The 24,856-nt window shown below is 37.8% G+C and overlaps 1 protein-coding gene across 4 annotated transcripts in view; it reads right to left on the bottom strand.

Moving 5' to 3' along the window:
- The window catches only part of RGS7 (regulator of G protein signaling 7), a 462,295-nt gene that overhangs the window by 122,195 nt on the left and 315,244 nt on the right, over positions 1-24,856 (bottom strand). For 3 of the 4 annotated variants that reach the window (XM_012811568.1, XM_003800081.2, XM_003800080.2), the window contains exon 5: positions 833-939. The exons of the other annotated variant lie outside the window; for it this stretch is intronic. In XM_012811568.1, coding sequence (XP_012667022.1) covers positions 833-939 — 107 coding nt within the window. The remainder of the gene's footprint in view (positions 1-832; positions 940-24,856) is intronic. 4 annotated transcript variants of the gene reach the window in all.

Below are 24,856 nucleotides of genomic sequence, written 5' to 3'. Positions count from 1 at the left end.
AAAAAAAAAAGAAAATTAGCTAGAATCTGAAATCTGGAGTTAGATGTGCCTTAACTCTACAGGCTAGAATCTGCTAGTCAGTTACTCATGAACCGAAAGGTCTAATGAAATGTAAATATACTTCAGGTAAATCACTGTGAACTCATGTCAATTATACACACAATGACTAAAATTAGAGTCCACAATCATTCCTTGAAAGAAGAGTAGCATTTCTGTTATTTGAAATGACCTAAAATGACTCTTACTTGTTTACAAGATATCTCAAGGCATCCTGTCTACAATGGCGTGCTCACATGGGGTACCACCATGTCAGTCCTCACAGACTTGCGGAAGGAGTCTCAGATCTACTAACAGGTAGAGGGTTTGGATAATTAGCTAAATTCTACCTTTCAATTTTAAGCCTCTTCACCAGAGTCTGCCCAGACTGAAGATGGCTCTGGATCACAGGCAAGGGCCAGAGTATAATAACTTTAGTTATATCTTTCCACTTCCTCCCTAGTAGCTTAATGTGACTTACAGATGATGAAGGCTCTCCAATCTCCCCGAATTCCATTAAGTCACTTTCTGGATTCCCCTTAAGCTTTTTATATAAAACAGAACTCAGTCATTACACAGATTAGCTTTCACAGATGATCTTGCCTAAGCACAAGCTTATTTCATCTTTCTTTGTGTTTTTGATGATGTCAGTTTAACGTTAGTTTCTAACTAGCTCAAGTCAATGTGAAATAAGTCAGAGTTTTCAACAGTTTCGTAAAATAAAAAAAAAATAAAAACTAACATACAAAATGAAGACTTCTACCTTACTGTTAAAGAACATTTTCATTAAACTTACTTGAAACCGGTAAAAGGTGCCATCATCTTTGAGCGTAAGGACGTGATCTGAGATTGGAAAGAAGTAGCCGTGGGCAGCCATTAATGTTCCCAAATGGAGCGCCTCCACTGTTTCACGGAGAGAAACAAAGAACATGTGAAAGCTTTTTTCACTTATGGTTTTATAGAAGTGTAACATTTTGTGTGCTTCCTTTCGAGCACCTTCTCTGCATTCGGAAAACCTGGCTTTGAACTTACTCTCCTTTTCTTAGCTCTTTCACATAAGGTACAAAGATGGATCTGGGTCCTGTAGTGACCGAAATGATTAGGTTCACCACAGGATGACCAGCCCATGAGATGATCACGTTGTGGCACATTGGAACTGGAAGGCTTTTCTGAATCTTCAAGGTCTAGTTCATTCATTTGATAGAAGGAATATGTGCACTATTCATTCACACCGTCTTCATGTCATGGACGTGTAGGACTCTCAGCAGTTTTTCTAATGATATGGTCCAGTATAACGTGATGCTAACACAGAATGTAAAGGTTTCAAGGACTGTTTGTGCTGCACTAGTGAGTCTATAGTCCTGCGATCACCTGGACTGTGCTAGCTTTGACTATTCACTACAGTATATTAGATATGTACTAGGAAAAATTTACTTGACAATTGAAATATCATAGTCATAACAAAAGTCTGTAATACTTGTCTCCTTCTATCGCAGCCAATACTTTCTTCCACCATAGGGTTAAGAGAATTTGGTCAATAGAATTATTTTGGCATTTGTGGAGGGCCAACATAACGTTTGCTAACTTGAAGTCTAGAAAGAATGAAACTGTGCAAAATAGTTTACTAGTCCAACATAAAGTTATATGCACATTCATTCTTAGGTATCCCTGGGGATTGGCTCTAGGATTCCCCTCGGATACCAAAATCTGCAGATGCTTAAGTCCCCCAGTCCTCTCTCCATATCCTCAGATTTTCAATTTGTAATTGGTTGAATCCATAAACATAGAACCTACAGATAGAGAGGACCAACTCTATATAGAAAATACCAAAAAAGTTAGATTTATTTATCTGTTTGTGTATCTTTGTACACAATTCATTTATAGATTTATTCCAGTTTCTTAGACAAGTAACTAACAGAGCTCTTTAGTTTTCCCAAAGCTGTTCTGGGGCCATGTGGACCTATCGATATCTCTAGGCATCAGTCACGGGGAGCTTCACATTAGCAAGAACCCAGGCACTTAGCAGCCAGCTATGGCACAGCTGAGCATGAGAATCCCCTCCCGCCTTACCTCCACACCCACAAAAATCACAAATTTGTTGTTAAATTTCTATTACGTACTGCATTGCCCCTTGGAGTTGTTATCTAGCATCTTGCAAACACTTTTATTGATAGCTTCTGCTTCTGAACTAACGAACAACTGCTCACTGTCCTCTTAGCCACATCCCTGGAAGACTGTTGTTAAGTGCCCCAATTTCCCTAAACTTCCAATCAAATCGCTCTCTGCACAGGATGGTGTTTTTCTATAAAGGAGCAACGTTTTTCTTCACTTGTCTATGTATGATTTCCCCATCATTTCCATATCCTTTCAATTCAAAACCAAGGCCTTCCCAAGCACACACGACTTACATATGGCACTGGGCATACTTATTCAAACTCAAGAGCAATTGTAGGAAGATTATGAACTTTAGAGATATCCACTCTCTTTGGTTTCTTATGTTCTCAGTGCCTTCCCCACCTATTAATAAAGGCAACAAACTCACTTTGCAGGGTTGGTGTGAAAATGACATAGCCATGTATGAAATGAAGCCAGAGGGGTGCGCCTGGCCTGGTACATACCCATGATACAGTACTAAGTGTGCTCCACTGAATGACTCTTACTTTTTCCAGAGCGCTTTTAGAGAATCCACTTCCACAAATTTGCCATAAAGTAGGCTGAGTGCATGTTTCCCAAACAAAGAAATGATACGTGTTTGAGGTGATGATATCCCTGACTTGATCACGAGGATGCATTTCACACATGTATCAAAATATTACTCTGTGCCCTATATTATGAACAAAAGCACTAGGCTGACTGAGGGAAGTTGACATTCCCAAATTGATGTTTCTATCGTTTTGTTATTCTTTTACATTGTCTGTAAAATTAAAATGGTAAAATAAAAATGAGGATGGCTGAGATTCTTACAGCCTTGGTCAAATCCTTAGTATCTGGACATCCTACCCCAGTTAGGAAAACAGAACATTCATTGTTCTGTTTGAACAGAATTTCAAAATTGGATGGACCACCTCTCTGCTTGTAGCCATTTTTATTAACTTTAGACCCAACAATCCTTGGCCTGGCAAAATAATGTTAGCACACTTTCCAGATAAATAAATTAAGTTACAGCACACAAGGAATTTTGCAGAGTATAGAAACAAGAAAGGGAACTTCAGATGCTCAGAAATAAAGAGATTCTGAATTCTAATCAGAGGAAAGAGTATGACTAGATCAAACCAAGAAACAAGAAAAAGCAGGTGGCTTCTAAAGTGTTAAGAAGATTAGAAAAGTGTAGGGAAGTTTATAAAAAAGCACAGTGAAAGTAAGCAAAAAAGAAAATCAGAAGCAAATGAGAACAGGGATGTTCCTTTGCCCCCTACATCTTGTTAACAATTAATTCAGTCCCAGATTACACACCTCTAGAGGGCAAGGTGTGTGCTTGCAAATTCTTCTTTAGGAAGTTGACCATAATTAGGCCTCTGTAATGCCTGCTGATGAGAACTGAGGTGCAATTGTAGGAGACTGAGCACCAGGCTTATAGAAGCAGCCACTGGCTCTTGAAGAAGGTGCTGGGAGCAAGACAATCTCCTAGCGGGCAGGGAGATGTTTTATAGCCTGGAGACAAGTCCTCAAGCAGCTGCATACATTACTGAGATAAGATCCTAGCTCCTTTAGCAAGCAAGTGTTATACTTTGTAACATTCATAGGGCAACAGGATGGGAGTTGAGCCCAGGGAAGAAAGAGCACTTAGCAACCATTAAACCTGTGATCCTAGCGCGTGGGCCCCCACTCCTGTTGTATCAGGCGTCAATAAAAGGCCAAGAGAGAGGTTTCTCTGGGCTCTCGGAAGACAGACGGGACGCCCACCTCTTGCAGGCATGCACCTTCAATCTGTGGTGATGGGGTGCCACAGCAGGCACCAACAGCAATAGTCTATCTTTGACTTGATAATATGCCTTCTCATTTCATATCACCTCCAAGAAATGCTCATGTTCTATCATTTTATGATTAAGGAAAATTTGTTTGGATAATTTTCCATCATGCCATGAATTCAGTAGAGATATATTGATGGGGATCTAGGTAAGATCTCATATGTCAAGGTCAAATCAAATCTTTTGACTTAACATTTAAGAGGACTAGCTCTTCAACAATGCTTATAAAACATTTCAAGGACTTCATTCAAATAGTGACTTAGAGAGACCGAAATTAGTCAACTTTGTGTGCTCATTATGGGATCTCCAGAAACCACTGCCCCAGGGCAGAATAAATGCTTAGGTGAAAAGTTAGGGTGAATTTTCTCCTTCATTTAAGACTACAATCTTGGCATGTAGCTTGTCAATAGTAAAAAATAGCTATTGAATCCATATCCGATGAATGAATGAACAAGTAAACTTATGAATAAATGACAGATCAGGAATTTAAAAAACAGCACTACATGAAAAAGTTCCAAAGTAACTATTTTGTGTTGTGGTTATGAGCAGTCTTGCTCAGCTTTTCCAAGATAATATGATGTTCATATTCTCTTTTCCAAATATTTTTATAAACTTTTGAGGTGGCACTGTTGTAACTATTCTGTTGTGGGAAAAGATAATAGTGATAGTAACATCAAAAATACTAGTGAGACATCTTAGAGTGAGCTTGGGGTAGTGTTCTCAGGTTGACTTTTTTATTGTTAGTGATAAATGTGGACCCACACTTCCCTGTGATCCCGCCGTGTGATCCCGCCGCTCCTAAATCTCAGCACCACCTTAATCTGTGAAGAGTCTGAAAGATCACTGACAGTCTTGAAACAAAGTGTTGAAAGAGCCTAATGTATAATCCATCAAGATCACCCTCCCAGTAACGGTGCACCAGATGGCTGAGTGGCAAAATAATCACTAAGTAATCTTCTCGCCCATGTGTTATGTGCTTCACCCACACAGCTAAAGTTCAACAGTAAACCTACCCAGAAATTCCAGTTTATTTTTTTTGTTTGTTTGATTATTCAAACCATGAGCAAAATAGAGAAATAAAAAACCCATCTCCAAATAACTATTATTCTGGAACAGCCCAGCACAGCTTTGCTAAACCTGACGCATTCATAGAAGGTCTTCAACCCTAACTCTGAAGCAACAGAATTCTCCTCTTCTTCTAAAAGCAAAAGGAATCCTGCACAGCATAAGTTTTTTTTGACCGCAACTCCTTCAAGAACTTAACAGAATGAAAAGCATATTATAAAAAATGGTTTGAGTTCTTCAGAGGAAAGAGTTCTATATTTACAACATAATTTCCAAACTCAGTGGGTCATATTTCCCTTATCCAGAGGCACAACTTCTGGCAGTTTCATTTTCTTTCCAATACAATCCATAATATTCAAGTGACAAAAAGTGCCTCTGAGTTAAAAACTAATAATCCAAAAAAACTCACTAAGTCTTATATTTTTATGTCTGTCATATATTTCTTGCTTTTATGTGAATGTATTAAAAATGTAAGTGTTTCATTAGCAACACACAGCATAAATATGATGAGCGTATGGGGAGAAATATTTTAGAAGAAAATAGAAAAGAAAATAGAAAATAGAAAAGAAAATGACAGATGACCATACGGCATCAAGGAAAACAGAAATGTTAAAAGGTCAACAAAGTAAAGTTACTTAGTAAAATAACAGGTCTTCTTCATGAGGATTCTGAGTCAGAAAGGAAGAATTTTGTTGGACTTGTTATTCTCTGTTTAAGAAGACAAGACATAGAGGTGGTCATTTGAGAAATTCTTCAGATTTTTATCCTTTTTTTAGAACTGGCATTTGAAAAGTTAAAAACCAGTTATGTGGAAAATCACCTAACCAGAACATTCTACTACTCTCCAACAAAATGAAATAAAAATGCACTATTGGGATATTTTCAAGTTTCTGAAGTAAGTTTATTTTTTTCTAAATCCTAGGAGTTAGTGAAAGGAGTATTGGGCTTGATCTTTTTTTATTTTAAACATCATTCTCATATAGCAAAATCAAGTGTCACTTGCCTGTTACAATCATAAATCAGGATACAGAAGTAAATAGTAAATAATAAATAACAAAGTGATATAGGGCAGTGTCTGTAGCTCAGTGGGTAGGGCGCTGGCCCCATATACCAAGGGTGGCAGGTTCAAACCCAGCCCGGCCAGCTAAAAAACAGCAATGGCAACTACAACCAAAATAGCTAGGCATTGTGGAGGGTGCCTGTATCTACTCAGGAGGCTGAGGCAAGAGAATTGCTTAAGCCCAAGAGTTAGAGGTTGCTGTGAGCTGTGATGCCATGGCACTCAACTGAGGGTGACGAAGTGAGACTCTGTCTCAAATAATAATAATAATAATAATAATAATAAAGTGATAGAACATAAATAAGATAAAATAGATTCTATTGGGGAGAAGTGAAAAAAGAATCATAATTTATATCATTATTGAGGAATGCAGTTGAAAATTAATGTAAATAAATACTACTTCCATCTAAAGGGGAAGAATACAGAGGTTGTGCCAACCCACTAAGTGGGTTCAAATCCCAGCTCCCTCATTTGCTGGCTTTGTGACTTAGGCAAGAGATTTACGTCCTTGGGGCCTTGGTGTTCTCATCTGAGCAACTATATTAACAAAATACTGATGTCAAAGGTTTGTTGTGAATATAATTCAGATAATACGTACAATGCACTTAAAACAAGGCCTGCCACATAAAAGTGCTTGGAGATAGATGGAAGTTATCATCAGTGAGTTGCTACTCACGAAGTAACATTTTCAATAGCATTAATCTAGTCTCAAAGGCAAAGGGGAGACTATTATGGTAGACGATGTTGATCTAGGCTTCCCAGTCCAGTGGAACACTTCCAGTTGAGCTCAATTTAAAACCTTGCAGGGGCTAAATCGAGTCTTCTGTATGCCACAGATGAGTTTGCTCTGGAAAATATCTACATTCTTCCTTAGACAGCAAAAAACACTAACGGAATTTCAAATTGGGCTGTCACAGTTAAAGCCAACAATTTTCAAAGGCAACGTATTCTGTACACTGAGTTTCTAAAGCCAAAATGTAAATGCCAGATGCCAGTGCAAAAGCCCCTTGGTTCAGGAGAGGGGGTGGGAGGGAGTGATATGAAGGCACCCTGAAGCTGACAGTGTGGAGAAAAAACAGGGACAGAGGGAGCACGGGGACAGGTCAGACGGAGAAGAATTCTTAGGAAAGCATACCTTTGCAAAGATTTAAAAAAAAAAATAAAGAAAACAACTGGCATTTAGAGTAACAGGGGACTATAAGTCAAATGTCTATCGTGCACACAGAATAGAATAGCCTGGTTGCCTAATCTCAGCAGTAGATATGAAGAATAGTGTTCAAATAAAAATAAATAATAACCTAGGTAATGTTGGTTGAAGAACTGGTCTATGATGTATGTTATATTGTCTGTATAACATCAACGTGTCCATTCCCCAAATTTAAATATCACACTACACAACTCATAGTTCCATCGTTGTACAAAATCAGCTGTACTTTAGAAGTCCATCAATTTATATGCGGGATAGGTGGTACACAGACTAGTGTTCAGATGAGAGAAAAATCATGTGGATTCATGGAAGCACAGGGTAAGGAAACTGTAAAAATCACAAGAGACAAAGCGAGGCTAAATTACAGTGGGAGTAACATTCCATCTGAGAGTCAGCATGCATGCTGTGAAATTGGCCTTAGGTAACCTGGCTTAATGAGCTGGAAGAAAGTGGGCATCGAGTTAACTTTTTAATTGCGGGGGTTTCTGCAGCATCAGTTGCTTCAAACCAGAGCGCGCCCACTGCTGAACAAGCACACGTGGGAATCACGGCAAAACAGGCTCAACTGCAGCTCCTGGTTTGATTCTGTGATTGCAGCACAAATGTCTCCTCATGTCTGTGGACTCTGAGTCGGCAGGGGAGGACCACCACATACCTTCCAACTCTGATTCTGGAACGAGGCACACAGTCCCATCACAAGCTAGTCGTTGTGGTAGAGAAGTTGCCACCCTATTTTGCCTTCATGGGTCAAAGGAAAACAGATTTTTTGTTCTTCCATAGGCATACTTGGCATTATCCATATCTCAGTAATGAAAAAAAAAAAAAGGAGCATGGGGTGGTGCCTGTGGCTCAAAGGAGTAAGGCGCCAGCCCCATATGCAGGAGGTGGTGGGTTCAAACCCAGGCCCGGCCAAGAACTGCAAAAAAATAAAAACAAAGGAGAAAAATAAAATAGGAGAGCCGATTTTAATTTCCACGGCTTATAACTCAATTTGTATGGTGACCAAGGGTAGCTAAAGTAGACTTTTCTGTACATGCAACAAAGGTAACACCTATTCTAAGTAGACAGGTACAGGTTTTATGTGTGTGTTCCCTTTATAAAGTTTTTAAAGCCAACTGGAAAATGCACACATGATCCGAGCTCATGTGACAAAAGGCCCTGAAGGCATTTAGTTTGAAAACCAAATGTCATTCCTAAGGACCATGCAACAGAGTCTTCTGATCATACCTGCCAATGTGATATTTTTAAAATCACTACTCCTCAATCACATTCAAAGCATGTTGAAGGAAGGACAGGGCTAATGTCAAAGCCACACCCTTAATTGTTGAAACAGTCACGCTTACTATGAAATTTCAAAACAAAATCAGATGGAATGTGCTTTTTTTCTGTATTTTTTAGAAATAAATGGGTGAGGAGAGTGGGGCATCAGGACTGACGTCTGCAACTATTTGAATAATCTTTACGGCACAGTATGCTTTAAAAAAAAACTCAGTTTGCATAAGCACATATACTCATCAGTTTTCCTTTTTTTAAATCTCTGGGTCTGAATGTTGGTATGTATGCATCTTTCAAACTAAAATAATATCAGGCGGGCGGCACCTGTGGCTCAAAGGAGTAGGGCACTGGCCCCACATACCGGAGGTGGTGGGTTCAAACCCAGCCCCAGCTTAAAAAAAAAAAAAACTGCAAAAAATCCCCACTCAAATAATATGAAAATAAATGACTTCTAGGAACACTTGGATTCTAATACACAAAATTCCGTGGACCTAATTGATAGAGACTATCTTTGTCAAATTTAGAGGAGAAACTAGAGGGGGGAAATTAATAAACAAGATGGATTAATTTTTTTTCTGTTCACTGTTGTAATGTCAGTACAACCTTCCATCAATAATCTGATTGTAACTTTAAATGCCACAGTTAAAACTATGACTATTATATAACAATTAGGCAGGTTCAGAGTCCATAAAGCAGAAAGACAGATGAGCTATTAAAAGGATTAACACACTCCCTCTCTCCAAAAATTCTCCACCCCCTTTTTTTTCACTACTCTACTTTGGTATTTCACAATTTTTGTGTAATAAGCCAGAATTTAAACACCACATATTTTAAAAGAATTAAAATCAATCAACCTCTAAAAATATGTGGTTTCATAAGGCCAGGAGTGGTGAGTCACACCTACAATCCCAGCATGATGTCTTAAGCCCAGGAGTTTGAGTTACAGTGAGCTATGATCAGACCACTACATTCCAGTCTGGACTCTCTCTCTCTCTATATATATATAGTTTCATGAGAGTATTTTAATAAAGTGTGGAGTGTAGACTGTTTTATTTCTATTTCCGGTATTTAAAGAAACTCTAGGGGAGGGGAAACAGGGACAGGTTATTTAATAGGTAGCAAGTTACAATTAGACGGGAAGAATAAGTTTTGATATTCTATTACCTTGGAGGGTGACTATAGAAGAAAAAATGTAGTATATATGTCAAGATGGCCAGAAGGGAAGATTGTGAAAGTTGTCACTACAAAGAAATGAAGAATGTTTAAAGTGATGGGTAGGTGATTGCCTAATGTGATCATTATACTATTATACCTGCATTGAAACAGTGCATTTTAACTCCATAAATGCGTACAGCTCTTACATTCCAATTATAAATAAAAATTAAATTAAAAAGAAAAGACATTCTAGAGGTTGCAGTAAATGCTGATGACTCAAGGGATTTGTAATCTTGGTGGACACAAACGTTCTTGCCCCCTAGTGGAGAGAGCATGCCATTACATGGGGCAGTGGTTATGAGCCTGTCCTTTGGGTCAAGACTGTCTGCTTGCTATTAGCCATCTTCCAGTTCTGAATATTCAGACTTTACACATTTCCATTATCTTATACTAATTGTTATAAAGGTTATGGACATTCTTACATCAGACATAGATTGACTACTCTTCTAAATTCCTATATTGTATTTCCAACAATTTTTGAGACATCCCCACTTGAACATCAAATAAGCATCTCAGATTTATCATGTCCAAACTCAACTGCTGACTCCCAGCGCAAACCCATTCTTCTTGCAGTTTTCCCCTACAGTCAAACTAGTTTTCATTCACACCCTGCCCTTTACCACGGTGATTATTTAAAAATGTACAGGATCATGTCACTCTTACGAAAACCTTCCAGTGATTTTCTATATTTCTCAGAATGGAATTCAAATCCTTGCCTTGGTCTTATAAAATCCTGTGCGATCTGGCTTCCTGTCTTCCTCCTCTATGGCACTCCCTTTCACATTTCTTATTCAAGCACACAGGCCTCGGGTGCCGTTCCTTAAACTCACCAAGCATATGTGTGCCTTGGCTGTGCATATGTGCTGTCCTCTCTGCCTGGGATTCTTGGAGCCTCCTGAGAACAGAATATCCTACTTCCTCCCTTCAGTGGGATACTTGTCAAAGCAACCACACTAGTGATACTATCACTGACCACAGAAAACAATTCACACTCTGCATACCTTTTATTTTCCTTTAATTCTTGTCATTGCACTTGTCACACTTAACATATTGCATATTAATTTATTTGTTATTTATGATTAATCTTTTCGAATGAACATGTTAAGCTCTATATAACTAGGGACATTTTTATTTGGTTGTTTTTATTATTTGCTTAGTTGGTCTGCTCTCTTATCAGAGCCTTAATATCTGGAATATTGTAAGCCACTAAAAATATATTAGTAGAAATGGATAAATAAAGCCTACATTATCTCCTAAGACAAATTCTTATAAAGTGGTGGAAGCCAAAAGTTGCACAGATTTTTCAAGTGTTGCTATGTATTGCAAAATTAATTTCCAGAATTGTATATGATTTAAATTTCCACCAGGAGGGTATAAATGTGTTGGCATCCCTGTAAACTAATGAACTGCCAGCACTTATAATTTATTTCTTCATTTGCTGGGGGAAAATGTTATCTTGCTTCAATTTGAATTAATTGGAGTTGCATTACATTTTACTGAATTTTAGCTAAAATGAATTGTCTTTTTATACATAGTATAAGGGAAGGAAACATTCAGAGTTGCCAGAGAAGTTTTCAAGACAGGGTGGACTATGAATAGAAAGCATTAAGACTGGTGGTCAGGAGCAAGGCCCTTCAATTTCCCTCTAATTTTCCTTAAAAGAAATCTTTTCTTTTCTAATTTTCTCACCCTTTGCTCTTGATTTGTTTCCTAAGCTTATCTTAATGGAATTGATTAATTAATAATTTGACTAGCTAAATGCCATAGATAGGAAAGGGAATAAAGATGACACTGACTACCCTCAAGTGACTCACAACACAGTGGAATATCTTATGCTTTAAAAATCACACAATGGCTTCTGGCTTTAACTGAGACAGGTGAAGAGCTTAGAAGAAAGCTTCATTTTCTTTTTGTCCTTTTGATTCAGGGCTCCCCCTCTCAGGGCTGAACAGGGAGCCCCATTTTCTAGGCCTAGATGAGCTCAGAAATAAGGTTCATCACTGAACCCCATCTCTAGGCACAAACCTTTTCCAGGCCTCCTTTGAGCAAAGTCATGAACAAGGCAGCCTGAAGGATTCTGGGTGGTTCTACCTTGAGTAGGAAGCACACACCCTAATTCCCTGCCCGAGGCAAAAACTGCAAGCATCCATTCCTTTGCTAATTTTAGGATTATTTTCTGCCCCTCAATTGAGGTATCCCCAACAGCCCTTGGCTGCATGATAGGAAAAGCAGTATTTAACCCTCCTAGACTGAAGACTGGGGAGGAGCTTCCTACTTAGACCCCGCCCCCCTTGCTGCTGGAGGTTCTTATTCCCCCTCTTTTGCTTATCAATCTTTCTATCTCACTTTTAAACACCTTGCCACCCCATCTGTAAGAGTCCCATATAACAACAACAGATTACAACTGAAGAAGCTGTTAAGACACACACCCTCTGAGGTGGAGGGCATAAGAGAAGCCTGATGTCAAGGGGAATCAAAACAAAAGCACTAGAGGAATTTGAAGCTGCTGTCATCCATAGCTACAGCAAACATTAGCAGAGTTCAAATAGTAGTTTTCTATAAAGGCCTGAGTTTTGACTACCTGATACAAGATGTCTGGCTTCCAATAAAAAAACTTTAAGGCAGTCCAGGAGCAGTGGCTCATGCCTATAATCATAGCACTTGGAAGGTTGAGTAATAGAGTCAAATGGAGGGACCTGCCCAAATAGAAAGTTCTACCCAGGAAAAAGGGAATGTGTAACCCCTACCCATCCTATCCTTTACATTTCCATCCACCTTAACCCACGTGCCCCTTCTTGAGCTCAGCTCACCTGTTGTCCAGACAGAACCTGGACTCCGTTTCCTTCCATTCACATTTCAGAATAATCTTTTATTTTTGGTCTTTGCCCTTTCGAGAACCCAGGATGGGGACAAGCCCCCTGGGGGGGGGGGTTGCTGAAATACACCCCATTGGGGCCAATTAGATAGACCCTTGTTACAACAAGACAAAGGGAAATGGGGGACCCTTCCAATCCCTGCCCCCAGTTAATCCATTTATTGGTGAGGTAAGCATTAGTCTAGAACCCCTTTCTGAACTGTCTGAACTTCTCTTTCCTTCTCCCTCCATCTCTGGGTCTTTTAAGCATTCATATCCAGCCCCTCTCTGAGAACTTTTCTTCCCTTTACCCTCTCTGGGCAGAAAAATTCCGGTTGTTTGTGCCTAACCCCAAGGAGTCAGAGTCACCTGTCCAGTGCCTCGTGTACGGGGACACCCTCCCATGGGCCTGGGCCACACTCTTCTGGCCCCAGCCTCATTTCTAGTTGGTTAAAGGTCACACACAAAGACCTGGTACCTCCATGACCCCAGCCCCGGCCACCTACGGACTAATCCTGACGAGTCAGACTTGCCCACCCAGTGCCCTGTGTGTGAGGATGCCCTCCCATGGGCCAGGGTCACTTTTCTCTGGCTGGTTTCACACACAAAGGCCTAGTAACCTCCATGACACAGCCTGGGCTACCTTCTTCCTTGCAAGTTTTCTTTACATTTTTGCTCTAACCTCACTCTTTTTTTTACCTCCAGTTTCCAATATGGGGGCCACTCAGTCACAGATTCTCCCTTCTTCACCTTTAAGCTGCCTTTTAACTCACTTCAAGCCTCTACGGCTCTATCCTGACCTTAAACCTAAATGCCTCACCTTTTTCTGTAATACTGCTTGGCCTATGTGCAAACTAGACAACACCTCACAGTGGCCTGAAAAAAGCACATTGACCTCTCAATCCTCACTGATCTCAATAATTACTGTCAGAAATTAGACAAATGGTCAGAGATTCCCTACATCCAGACTTTTCTCCTCTTCCAAAACATTTTTTCTGTGTTCATTTTGTGAACCCTCTCAGATTTTCCCAGCAAAAGTCAAACTGGCTCTCCTGACCCATCCCAATCTCCATCGTGTTCTTTTGAACCAGCAGACAAACCTCCCCTTCTGTCCCTTCACAACCCCCCTAAACATGATTCCTACCCACAGAATTCTTACCCACTGGATTCTACTCTATCCCCCCCACCCCCCACTGCCCCACACCTACCTTCTTCCACATGTGGTAGAAAGAGAAAAGATGGTGGAACCAGGAGAGAAAAGAAACATGGTGGACCCAACTTCTCTATTCCCTACTAGGTCTGGCCACACCTTTGGACCCTCCATTTTCAGACCACCACAACCTCTATACCCCCTCTACCAAGTTGCATGAATTGGAAGGCATTTTCAAGGTTCATGTTCTCTTTTTCTCTCTCAAACCTGAACCACATAAGTCAGAGAGTATATCTAGAAAAAACTCCAAAAGTCCCCCTAGGGCCCTCAGACAGCCCCTCATCCCCCCCCCCAAGATTTCATGACCTCTTAGAACCCATTAGACGAAACCTGGCTACTTCTTAAAACTCTGCATGGCACTCTGAAAGAACAAAATCTTTCCTGGGACCATGTGTTAAGTGCAGAAAACCAGGCCTCTGGACAAAGCAGTACCCAAATCCAAACCCTTCCCCCAAAATGTATCCAGCCAGTGGAAGTCCTCACTGGAAGTCTGACTGCCCAGGTCTTTCTGAAGGTCTGGTTCTTAGTCACTTCCAAGACCTAGCAAACTTTCTTGACCTTTTAAGCCTAGCTGCAGAAGACTGATGATCCCCCCACAAATCAAAATGCCCATGACAATCACAAAATTTGAACTCCAGGTATTTTTGCTAGTGGAAGGTAAGTCAATTTCTTTTCTAATAAACACAATAATAGCTTTTTTCCATGCTGCTATCTTATAAAGGTCCTCTAAAAAAAAAAACAGATCTCAGTGGTGGTAATCGATGGTAATTTACAGTGCCTTCAGCCTACTCCACCCTCGTGATGCTGGAATCATGACCTCCTTGGTTATTTCCTATTTTAGGGCCACTAATTATGATTTTTCTCATTCTCAGTTTTTTTTTAATTAAATGATAGCTGTGTACATTAATGCAATCATAGGGCACAGTCTCATTCTCAGTTTTGAACCAGTAATTCTCTGTCTCATCTCCCAATTTATTGACCAGGTAGTCATCCAGAAAACAACCACACACATCTTAGCCCTACGTGGATATCAACCAGTTCAGACTGAAGACCCAAGAATGTTTCTATAAACATCACTCCCACCCCACCACCAATTTTCCTTACAGGCATCCCATGCTGCCCTTCACCCTGCAGGAAGCAGTCAAAGAGATATCATGCCCATCATCTCTCCTCCTTATAATAAACTAAAAAGACAGAGATGATAGAGTCAAATGGAGGGACCCACTCAAATAGAATGTCTTACTGAGAAAAAACTGGAATGTGCCAATCCTTACCCTTCCGAACCTCTAAATTTCCATCCACTTTAACCCACGTGCTGACTTCCTTCTCAAATTCAGCTCACCTGTACCAGGTGGGAATAAAGGCTGCTGGATAGAACCCTGGACTCTGTTTCCTTTTGTTTGTGTTTTGGAATGATTTTTTATTTTGGTCTTTGACCTCTAACTGCAGCTGGAGGATCCCTCAGTTCAAGACCAGCCTAAGCAAGAGCAAAACCATCTCTACCAAAAATAGAAAAACTAGCTGGGCATTGTGGCTAGTGCCTATAGACCCAGCTTCTGGAGAGGCTGAGGCAGAAGGATTGCTTGAGCCCAGGAGTTTGAGGTTGCTGTGAGTTGGGCTGAGGTCATGGCACTTTAACCAGGGCAAAAGAATGAGACTCAGTCTTGTGGGTGAAGGGGACCCAAACAACCAAAAAACTATAACGCATGCAAAAAGGTAAGAAAAAATACAAAGTGAAGACAAAAAAATCATCAGAACTGAACTCAGATATGACACAGAAGTTGGAATTATCAGTCAAGAAATTTAAAGTAACTACAATTACTATGTTAAGGGCTCTAATAGAGAAAGTGGAATACATGCAAGAATGTATAAATAAGGTAAGCAGAGAGATTCTAAGGAAGATGTTCTAAGAAAGAATCAAAATTTAGAAATCTAGAAATTAAAGGAGAAATAAAGAATTGTCTGGCTGAGTTTATTAGCAGGCTGTGTAAGACTGAGAGGGAATCGGTGAGCTAGAGGAAATCAATAGAAACCTCCCACATTGAAATTCAAAAAGAAAAAATAATAATAAAGGATGACAAAAAGAGCATCCAAGAACTGTGGGGACAATATCAGAAAAGGTAGCATAACATAACTGGAATACCAGAAGGAGAGAAAAGACAGTGCAGCAGAATAAATAGTAAAATAATAATGACTGAGAACATTTAATGACAGACACTAAACTACAGATCAAAGAAGTTAAAACAAACAGATCTCAGTGGTGGGACCTGACGGTAATTTACAGTCAGTTAACAATTAAGCACTAAGAAAGATAAATACCAAAAATTCTATTTCTACAAATATTATATTCTAACTGTGGGAAATAAAAGAAAAATGAAAAATCTTGAAAGAAGCCAGGAAAAAACCTTACTTATAGAGAAATAAGGATATGAATGATAGTGGGCTTCTTCTCAGAGCTCATGCAGGCAAACAACATCACCACCAACAACAAGAGGGTGCAGTCCTATATCCAGTGAAATAATCCTAAAAAAGGGAAAGAGAAATAAACACTTTCTCAGACAAATAAAAACATCAGTGGAGGGTTGGGTATGGTGGCTCATAACTGTAATCCTAGTACTCTGAGAGGTTGAGGAAGGTGGATTGCCCTGAGCTCACAGGTTCTAGACCAGCCTGAGCAAGAGCAAAACCCCATCTCTAAAAATAGCTAGGCACTGTGGTAGGTACCTGAAGTCCCAGGTACTTGGAAAGCTGAGGCAAGAGAATCTCTTGAGCCTAAGGGTTAGAGGTTGCTGTGAGCTATGACACCCAAGAGTTAGAGGTTAAGAGTTAGAGGTTACTGTGAGCTATGAGCACTCTGGTGACAAAGTGAGACTGTCTAAAAAAAACAAAAAACAAAACACCAGTAGGCCTGCCTTTCAAGTGATGCTAAAAGTAGTTCTTCAGCAGGTAGGAGGAAATAGCGCAAGTCAGGATCTTGGATGTATAGAAAGAAAGAAAGAATAACAAGGAAGAGATAAATAAATGTAAAAAATATCTTTTGTTTTTCTTATTCTTGATTTATCTAAAATATAACTTTGCTTGAAGTAATAACATTAACTGAGTATTTGATGAGCATAAAATATGGATAAGTGAAATTGAAGACAGCAATGTTATAAGGCAAGAAAGGGATGAATTGGAGGTACTCTGATACATGTGTAGGGGGCCTGCCCATCGTATGAAGTAATATGGTATCATTTGAAGACAGAATTAGATTAGTTAAAATGTATACTGTAAAATCTAAATCAAGCACTAAAAATTATTTTAAAATAAGTATAATTGATATGCTAAGAGAAGAGTTAAAATGTAGTCATTTAAAAGGCTCAATTAAAACCAGAAATATCATTAAATATAATTAAAAAGAAGGGAAAAGGACACAGGAACAAATGCAGTGGATACAAAGCAGTTAGAAATATGGTACATACTAATCCACATGTGACAATCATCACCTTAAATATAAATAATCTAAAAATGTCAATTAGAATAGATCATCTCAATGTATTTAAAAATGACCCAACTATACATTGTTTATAATAAATCAATTTTAAATATGAAGACTCACATATGTTAAAAGAGAGAGTAAGAGAGGAAAAAGACATATCATAGTCACACTAATCAAAATCTTGGTTATAAAATGCATCTTAACAAATTTAAAAGAATAGAAACCATACAAAGAATATCCTCATATACCAAGAATTAAATGAGAAATCGATAAAAGAAAGATAGCTGGGAAAACCCAAAGTATCTGGAAAGAAATCAACATACTTCTTTCTTTTTTTGTTTTGTTATTTTTGACTGTATTTTTGGGGGGTTTTTTTGGTTGTTTGTTTCAAAATATGACGAGCATACAAATGTTTTTGTTACAGGGATGAATAGTTAATGTTGAAGTCAAGGCTTTTACAGCGTACCTGTCACCAGAATACTGAACATTGCACCCTGTAAGTAAGATTTTATCACTTATCTCCCACCCACCCTCTACCCTTCTTAGTTTCCAATGTCTTTTATGTCACTTTTATGTCTGTGTGTACCCCTTACTTAACCCCCATTTATTAGTGGGAACATAGGTCATTTGTTTTCTTATTTCTGAGCTACTTCATGTAGGATTATCATCTCCAGCTCCATCCAAGTTACTGCAAAAAACATTATTTCATTCCTTTTTATGGCTGAATAGTATTCCATGGTATGTATGGATGTGTGTGTTTGTAACACACTTTACCCATCAATTGATGGACACTTAGGTTGATTCCATATTTTTGCAATTCTGAATTGTACTGGGATAAACACTGAGGTGCAGGTGTCTTTTTGATATAATGACCTCTTTTCCTTTGGGTAGATATCTTATAGTGGGATTGCTGAATTGAATGGCAGGTCACCTTTTAGTTTTTGGAGGAATCTCTTTATTTGTAGTCCCATCAACCATTTATAACATTACTTTTTCACCTAATTCACGCTAATATCTTTTATTTATTTATTTATTCTTTAGTAACTGCCATTCTGGTAATGGCAAAGTGGTATCTCATTGAGGTTTTAATTTGCATTTCTATGATGATTAGGAAGTTGAGCCTTTTTTTCATGTTTGTTGGTCATCTGTATATCTTCTTTTGAAAAATATTTGTTCATATCATTTGTCCACTTCTTGATAAGGTTATTTGTTCTTTTCTTGCTGATTTTTTTTGAGTTCTTTGTAGATTCTGAATACTAGTTCTTTACCTGATGTATAGTTGGCAAATATTTTTTTCCCATTCTGAGGATTGTATATTTACTCAGTTGATTATTTTCTTTGCTACACAGAAAATTTTAAGTTTAATTAAGTGCTATTCATTTATTTTTGTTGTTGCTGTATTTGCTTTTAGAATCTTAGTCAAAAATTTTTTTACCTAGGCTGCCATCTAGGAAAATTTTTCCTCCATTTTCTTCTAGGATTTTTACAGTTTCAAATCTTTCATTTAAGTCTTTAATTGTCTTGAGTTAATTTTTGCATGTGTTAAGAGTGAGGGATCCTGTTTCATTTCTGCATGTAGTTATTTGATTTTCCCAGCACCATTTATGGAGTAGGGCATCTTTTTCTCATGTTTTTGTCAGCTTTGTCAAAGATCTGTTAGTCAGTTGTAGGTCTATGGTTTTCTTTTCGGTTCTCTATCCTGTTTTTGTATAGAAATGTTACTGACTTGCATACATTAATTTTGTAAGTTAAGATCTTACTCAATTTATTTATCATTTCTAGGAGTATTGTGGAGGAATGTTTAGTGTTTTGTAGATACAGGTTGGACAGAAAGTTCGTGCACAGTTTAAAATAGTTGTAACTTTAAATTGCACACAAACTTTATGTCCACCTGTGTAATATCATATTATCAGCAAACAGGGATAATCTGACCTCGTCCTTTCTATTTGGGTGCCTTTATTTCTTTCTCTCACCTGATTGCTCTAACTAGGACTTCCAGTGTTATTTTGGATAGAAGTGGAGACAGTGGGTACCCTTGTCTTGCTCTGGTTCTTGGTTGGCATTGTTTCAACTTTACCCCATTCAGTGTGATGCTGGCTATGGGTCTGTCATATGTATCTTTTTTTTATTTTGAGGAATGTTTTTTCTATACCTATTTTGTTCAAATCTTTTATTGTGAAAGGGTGCTGGGTTTTTATAGAATGCCTTTTCTATATCTGTTGAGTTGAGCATATGATCTTTGTAATTCTGTTTATGTGGTAAATCACATTTACTAATCTGCATATGTAGACCCATCTTTTTTTTTTTTTTTTGCAGTTTTTGGCCAAGGCTGCATTTAAACCCGCCACCTCTGGCATATGGGGCCAGCACCTTACTCCTTTGAGCCACAGGCACCACCCATATATAGAACCATCTTTGCACCCCTGGAGTGAAACCCATTTGATCATGCTAAATTATTTTTTTGATGTGCCTTTGAATGGTTTGCAGGCATTTTGTTGAGGATTTTTATATCTGTGCTCATGAGGGATATTGGTCCACAGTTTCCTTTTTTGTTGTGTCCATCCCTGGCTGTGGTATCAGCATGATACTGCCTAAATTGAGTGAGTTAGGCAGGATTCCCTCCTGCTCAAGGTTATGGACCAGTGTTAGTAGGATAAGTACTAGTTTTTCTTTGCAGTTTTGGTACTAACTTTACATTTTTCACAATTAATTTAAAGTGGATCACAGACCTAAATGTAAAATGCAAAAATATACATTTATGAGAAAAAAGCAGAGAACATCTGTATGACCTTATATTCTACAATGAATTTTTAGATGCAGCAATAAAATAATCAGTGCTATATGGCTGTCTTTTCCATATGAATTCTTAGATACAATGCTAAAATTTAGAATTACTAGTATTATAAAATCAGTATTTCATAATCTATGTATTTCATTTTTACCAGAACATAGAAAATACTTGCATAAAACTAACTTGATTGTTTTCATTTCACTTGATGCACACATTCTCTGTTTTTAGCTTACATGGTAAGTTCTCAAGAAAAAAAGACTTTTATATTTTCTTATAAATATAAAATTAGTCACAATCTAATCCTAAGTATTTACCTAACTGAATGGAAAACTTAAATCCATGCAAAATGAGTATATTATGTCTACAATATTTTTATTTACAGGGCCCCAAACTGGAAGATTTCCTTTAATAGGAAACCAAAATTTCCTTTAATAGGTGGGCAAAAACATTATATTTCTATACAATGAAATAGTATTTAACAATAAAAAGTTATGAAGTATCAAGTCACCCAAAGACATGGACAGATTATAAATGCACTTTGCTAACTTAAAAAAAACCAGTCTATAAAAGTTACATACTGTAAGATTCCATTTATACAGCATTTCTAGAAATGGCAAAACTACAGAGATGGTAAAGACAAGTGGTTGCCATAGATTCGTTGCAGGGAGATTTGAATAGGTGAATCACAGGAAATTTGGGGGGTGGTAAAACATTCTCTCTGAATGTAAAAATAGATACATAACATGATGTATTTGTCAAAACCCACAGAGAATTACATCACTCAAAGTAAATCTTAGTGTGTGTAATTAAAAATATCTTGTAAGGAGTTGAAGGGTCCAAGGATGGCATTCTGGATATGACAGAACAATCTAATTGCATCATGAAACAACCTCAAGGAAGAGGGAAGTTACTGGCCTAAATAACATTGGAGATGAGTGCACTCTTTAAGAACAAAGGCAAAAGGAAATATTCATACACAATATTATTCATATTATTATACATATATAATATATGTGCATGTATTTCCTTGCCCTGTCAGCTGAGAAAACCCCTTCAAAACTTATTTAATAGCAATGAGCACACCTAGACTGTAGTTTCTGATGTCATTCTCCAAAAGAAAGTTACTAGGAATTTTTGGAGAAACATCTGAATCTAGGGCTGGGGCAGGAAATTGATAAAATAAACCCAGAACATCTTGTAGTGCCAGAAAGTAAGGACGGCTAAAAAGAAAATCTAAAACTTAAATAAAAAACTCCCACAAGGATGGGAGTATGACAAAGAGATGCAGGAGCTAATTCAAAGAGTTTTCAATGGCCAAAGATGGAGTAATTTTAACAAAAATCAAATTAAATATTTTGGATTACGTTACAGAGTATAAAATATCTACGGGTTCATGCTGATACGGACATAAATAAATATCTGAATAAATAAACAAATGGGAGAGAATAGACAAATCTCTTTGCCAAAGAATCCTTCACCCTAAATGGGATAGAGCCTCACTCCTCACTCCTGAACATTTGGTTACACTTGGTAACTTCTTTCCAAAAAAAGGAAAAAGAGGAAAAGCCCCCTCATTTTACAATGAATTTTACATCAAATATGATGTCATTTTTATAGAATACACATTTAGTTGCACACTCACTGAAAGAAGCCACTCTGAAAAGGCTATTGAGTCTAAGACTCCATTCATATGACATTTTGGTAAAGGTAAAACAATAAGGATGGCAAAAAGATCAACGGTTTCCCATTGGGATAAAATGGCACTTTACCTCCATGGTTTTCCAATGCAAAACCCTTACAACCTGTCTCCTCATGAGAGAAAGGGGGGACCTTGTACAAAACACCTGACTCCACCAGACAGCAAAGGTCATCTAACACAAGAAAATTGTGAGAAACTGTTGTGGTCTAGAGGAAGCCAAGGAGTTGAGACAACCAAATGTAATGGGCTGTATTTGATGGAATCTGGGACAAAAGAGGGCGTTAGGATAAAAGCAAAGGAAATCGTAAAGTATAGAATTCAGCTGATACTAATTAATATTAATGTCTTTAATATTAACTAATTCACCAATGGTAATGTTAATTAGTATCAGTATTAGTTCAGCGGTTGTGACAAACGTATCACACTAATCTGTCAGTAACAGGAGAAACCAGGGGGTGGCAGTATGGAACTCTTTGTATTGTTTTGTGATTTTTTTTTTTTGAAATCTAAAATAATACGATAAAATAATAATGTCATTATGCAAACATCACTGAGTCACTTACACAAACCTAGACATGCAGCTTACCATACACTTGGGCCAGTGGCACAGCAGGTGATGTTATATAGCCTGCTACTGTGCTGTGCTGTAGGCATGAATTTGTACAGAATACTGAAGGCAAGCACCAAAAAATGGTAAGTATCTGCATATCTAAACATATCTAAGTGTAGAAAAAACACAGTGAAAATACAGTATTATAATCTAATGGGATCACCATGGTGGCCAGAAATGTCATTATACAGTGCGTGACTATGTGTATTCTCTGTAAGAATTATAAATTTTTTATTATGTATCTAAGAATTTGTTTATCATACAAATCTTTAGAATATATTAAATTTCCTCAAACAACAGAGGATATAAAACCTCAAATATTACTGTGTCTGTTTTTAATTAACACCTAGAGGGAGGACAAATCATATCAACCCATTAGTCCATTTTTGAAAATGCAAGTACATGCTTCTATCAGAAGGCTTTGAACTCAACTTTAAAAATCAGGTAAAAAGTTCAATAGAGCAATGGAACCCAACCCCAGAGAGTCAGAGAACTTGAGACCTTACCCATCTTTCTAGAGATGACATACCTTAACCTATGCATAGTCCTTTAATTCTACCCATGGGAAGCGAAGCTATTTTCCTGAAAGTCAGCTGAAAACATTGTTTTGGAAGAAATTCATTAAAATAAATCCTTAAAGAAAAAACTTAATTTATAAATGCAACACAGCTTGAGACCTGACTACACTGGGGAAAAGCAAGTTTCTTTTTCACATAAGAAACGTTATTAAGAAACTTCAGTATAATTACAAAAATATCCGACTGGAAGAGCATGATGAGCACAATTATAAATAAAGATGAGCTAGATGGCAGAATCTATTTTAATTATATAAATACTTCAGCATTTTCAGAATTTGAATGTTAAGAGAAATTTTGGTGAAATTAAGATAAAAAAGATAAAAGCTATGAATGACAAATGACTGATTGCAGAAATTTCCACCCAAATGATCAATAAGGCAACTAATTATTTGAATCATTTCGTTTTTACTGATTAAAATGGGAAAATCATAAAAACAGATCTTTAAAGTAGAGCATCTAAATGTAGCCCATTTGAACATAGAAAGAACAATGTCTCTAGAAAAAATAATAGCATTAAGTAAATGAAAATACCACTCCTTTTTTTTTTTTTTTTGGCTGGGGCTGGGTTTGAACCTGTCACCTCCGGCATATGGGGCCAGCACCCTCCTCCTTTGAGCCACAGGCACCACCCCAAACCATTCCCTTTTTTCAGTAAAAGATTATTCAATGATAGGAAGACACACTGTAACAGAGAAATGAAAGTTTCACATCAATATTTTTGCTTTTTAATTCCCCCTATCACCTCCTCCTCCCCATGAGATAATACAGTAGTGATATTAATGAGGGGGTTCCAGATTGTATGGAGAGATGAACCACACCCTTTTATCTTCCTTACAGTAATAATCATCTGTGATAAAGTGGGAGTTCAATTTATCTTTCAGTGAAGTCTTAAGAAATTTACCATCAATATGCTTATATTTATGTTCACTTCAAATAAAAACTGCTTTCAAACTGTTTAAGTGTTAAAATATACCAGAAATAGACCACGAATTTGTTAGGTAGGATGCTACCTACCGGCATATTCTACTTAATCTTAAATTTCTAACATTCCTTGTGATATCACCACTGAGAATATGGAATGGGGTGCCCCTAATGAGTGAGATGGCATTTGGCATTGAATTAGCATCTTTCTGAAAATAACAGGTTACAGAGAGATGAACATTTTCAAGCACATTTAAAGGCAACAGAGAGTTCCAAACTCAAAAGCGTTCATCCATGTTGATTCTGAGGTTTCCACGTTCTAGCTTTACTTGAATGATGATATTTGCAAAACTTTCTGCTTTACTGAAGCTCAGAAATCAACCTCATTCCTCCAAATCTGTGCTTGTCTTCACGTAGTGTATTTCCAAGAAGCTAGCATTCATTTAATTGGAACTCCATTATTTTTTTAATTGCCCAAATTGTGTGCTATCCATGCCCCAAACCTCACTTTTCTCGTGAAAGAAGAAATATCTGTCTTCATTTATAAGTTTTTCCTGTGATTTTAATTCATCTTTCTTTATTAATGTGAGAGCTCTGCTCATTCAGTTATTTTAAGGGCTCATCCAAGAACCTTTCTTTCTTGAAAATCATCAAGGTCTTTATTCCTTGCTAATTTTTTTTTTTTCTAGGCAGCCTTGTAAGTATATTCAAAGTTTTCTTATTATTGAAGGAGAAAGAGGAAAGAGGAGGAGGTCATGAAAAGAGAGAAAAGGAGGAAGGAGGAGAAAGAGAGGAAAAAGGGAAGGAGGAAGGAAGGAAAGAGGAAAGGAAAAGAAAGAGAGGGGAGGGGAAGGGAGGGGAGGGAAAGAAAGAGAGGGGCAGGGAAGGA

The sequence above is a fragment of the Otolemur garnettii genome, unplaced genomic scaffold (assembly GCF_000181295.1).
Source record: "Otolemur garnettii isolate 467f Iridium unplaced genomic scaffold, OtoGar3 scaffold00165, whole genome shotgun sequence".
Classification (NCBI taxonomy): Eukaryota; Metazoa; Chordata; class Mammalia; order Primates; family Galagidae; genus Otolemur; species Otolemur garnettii.
The sequence above is the reverse complement of the archived record's forward strand: the minus strand, read 5'-3'. Positions and strand labels throughout refer to the sequence as shown.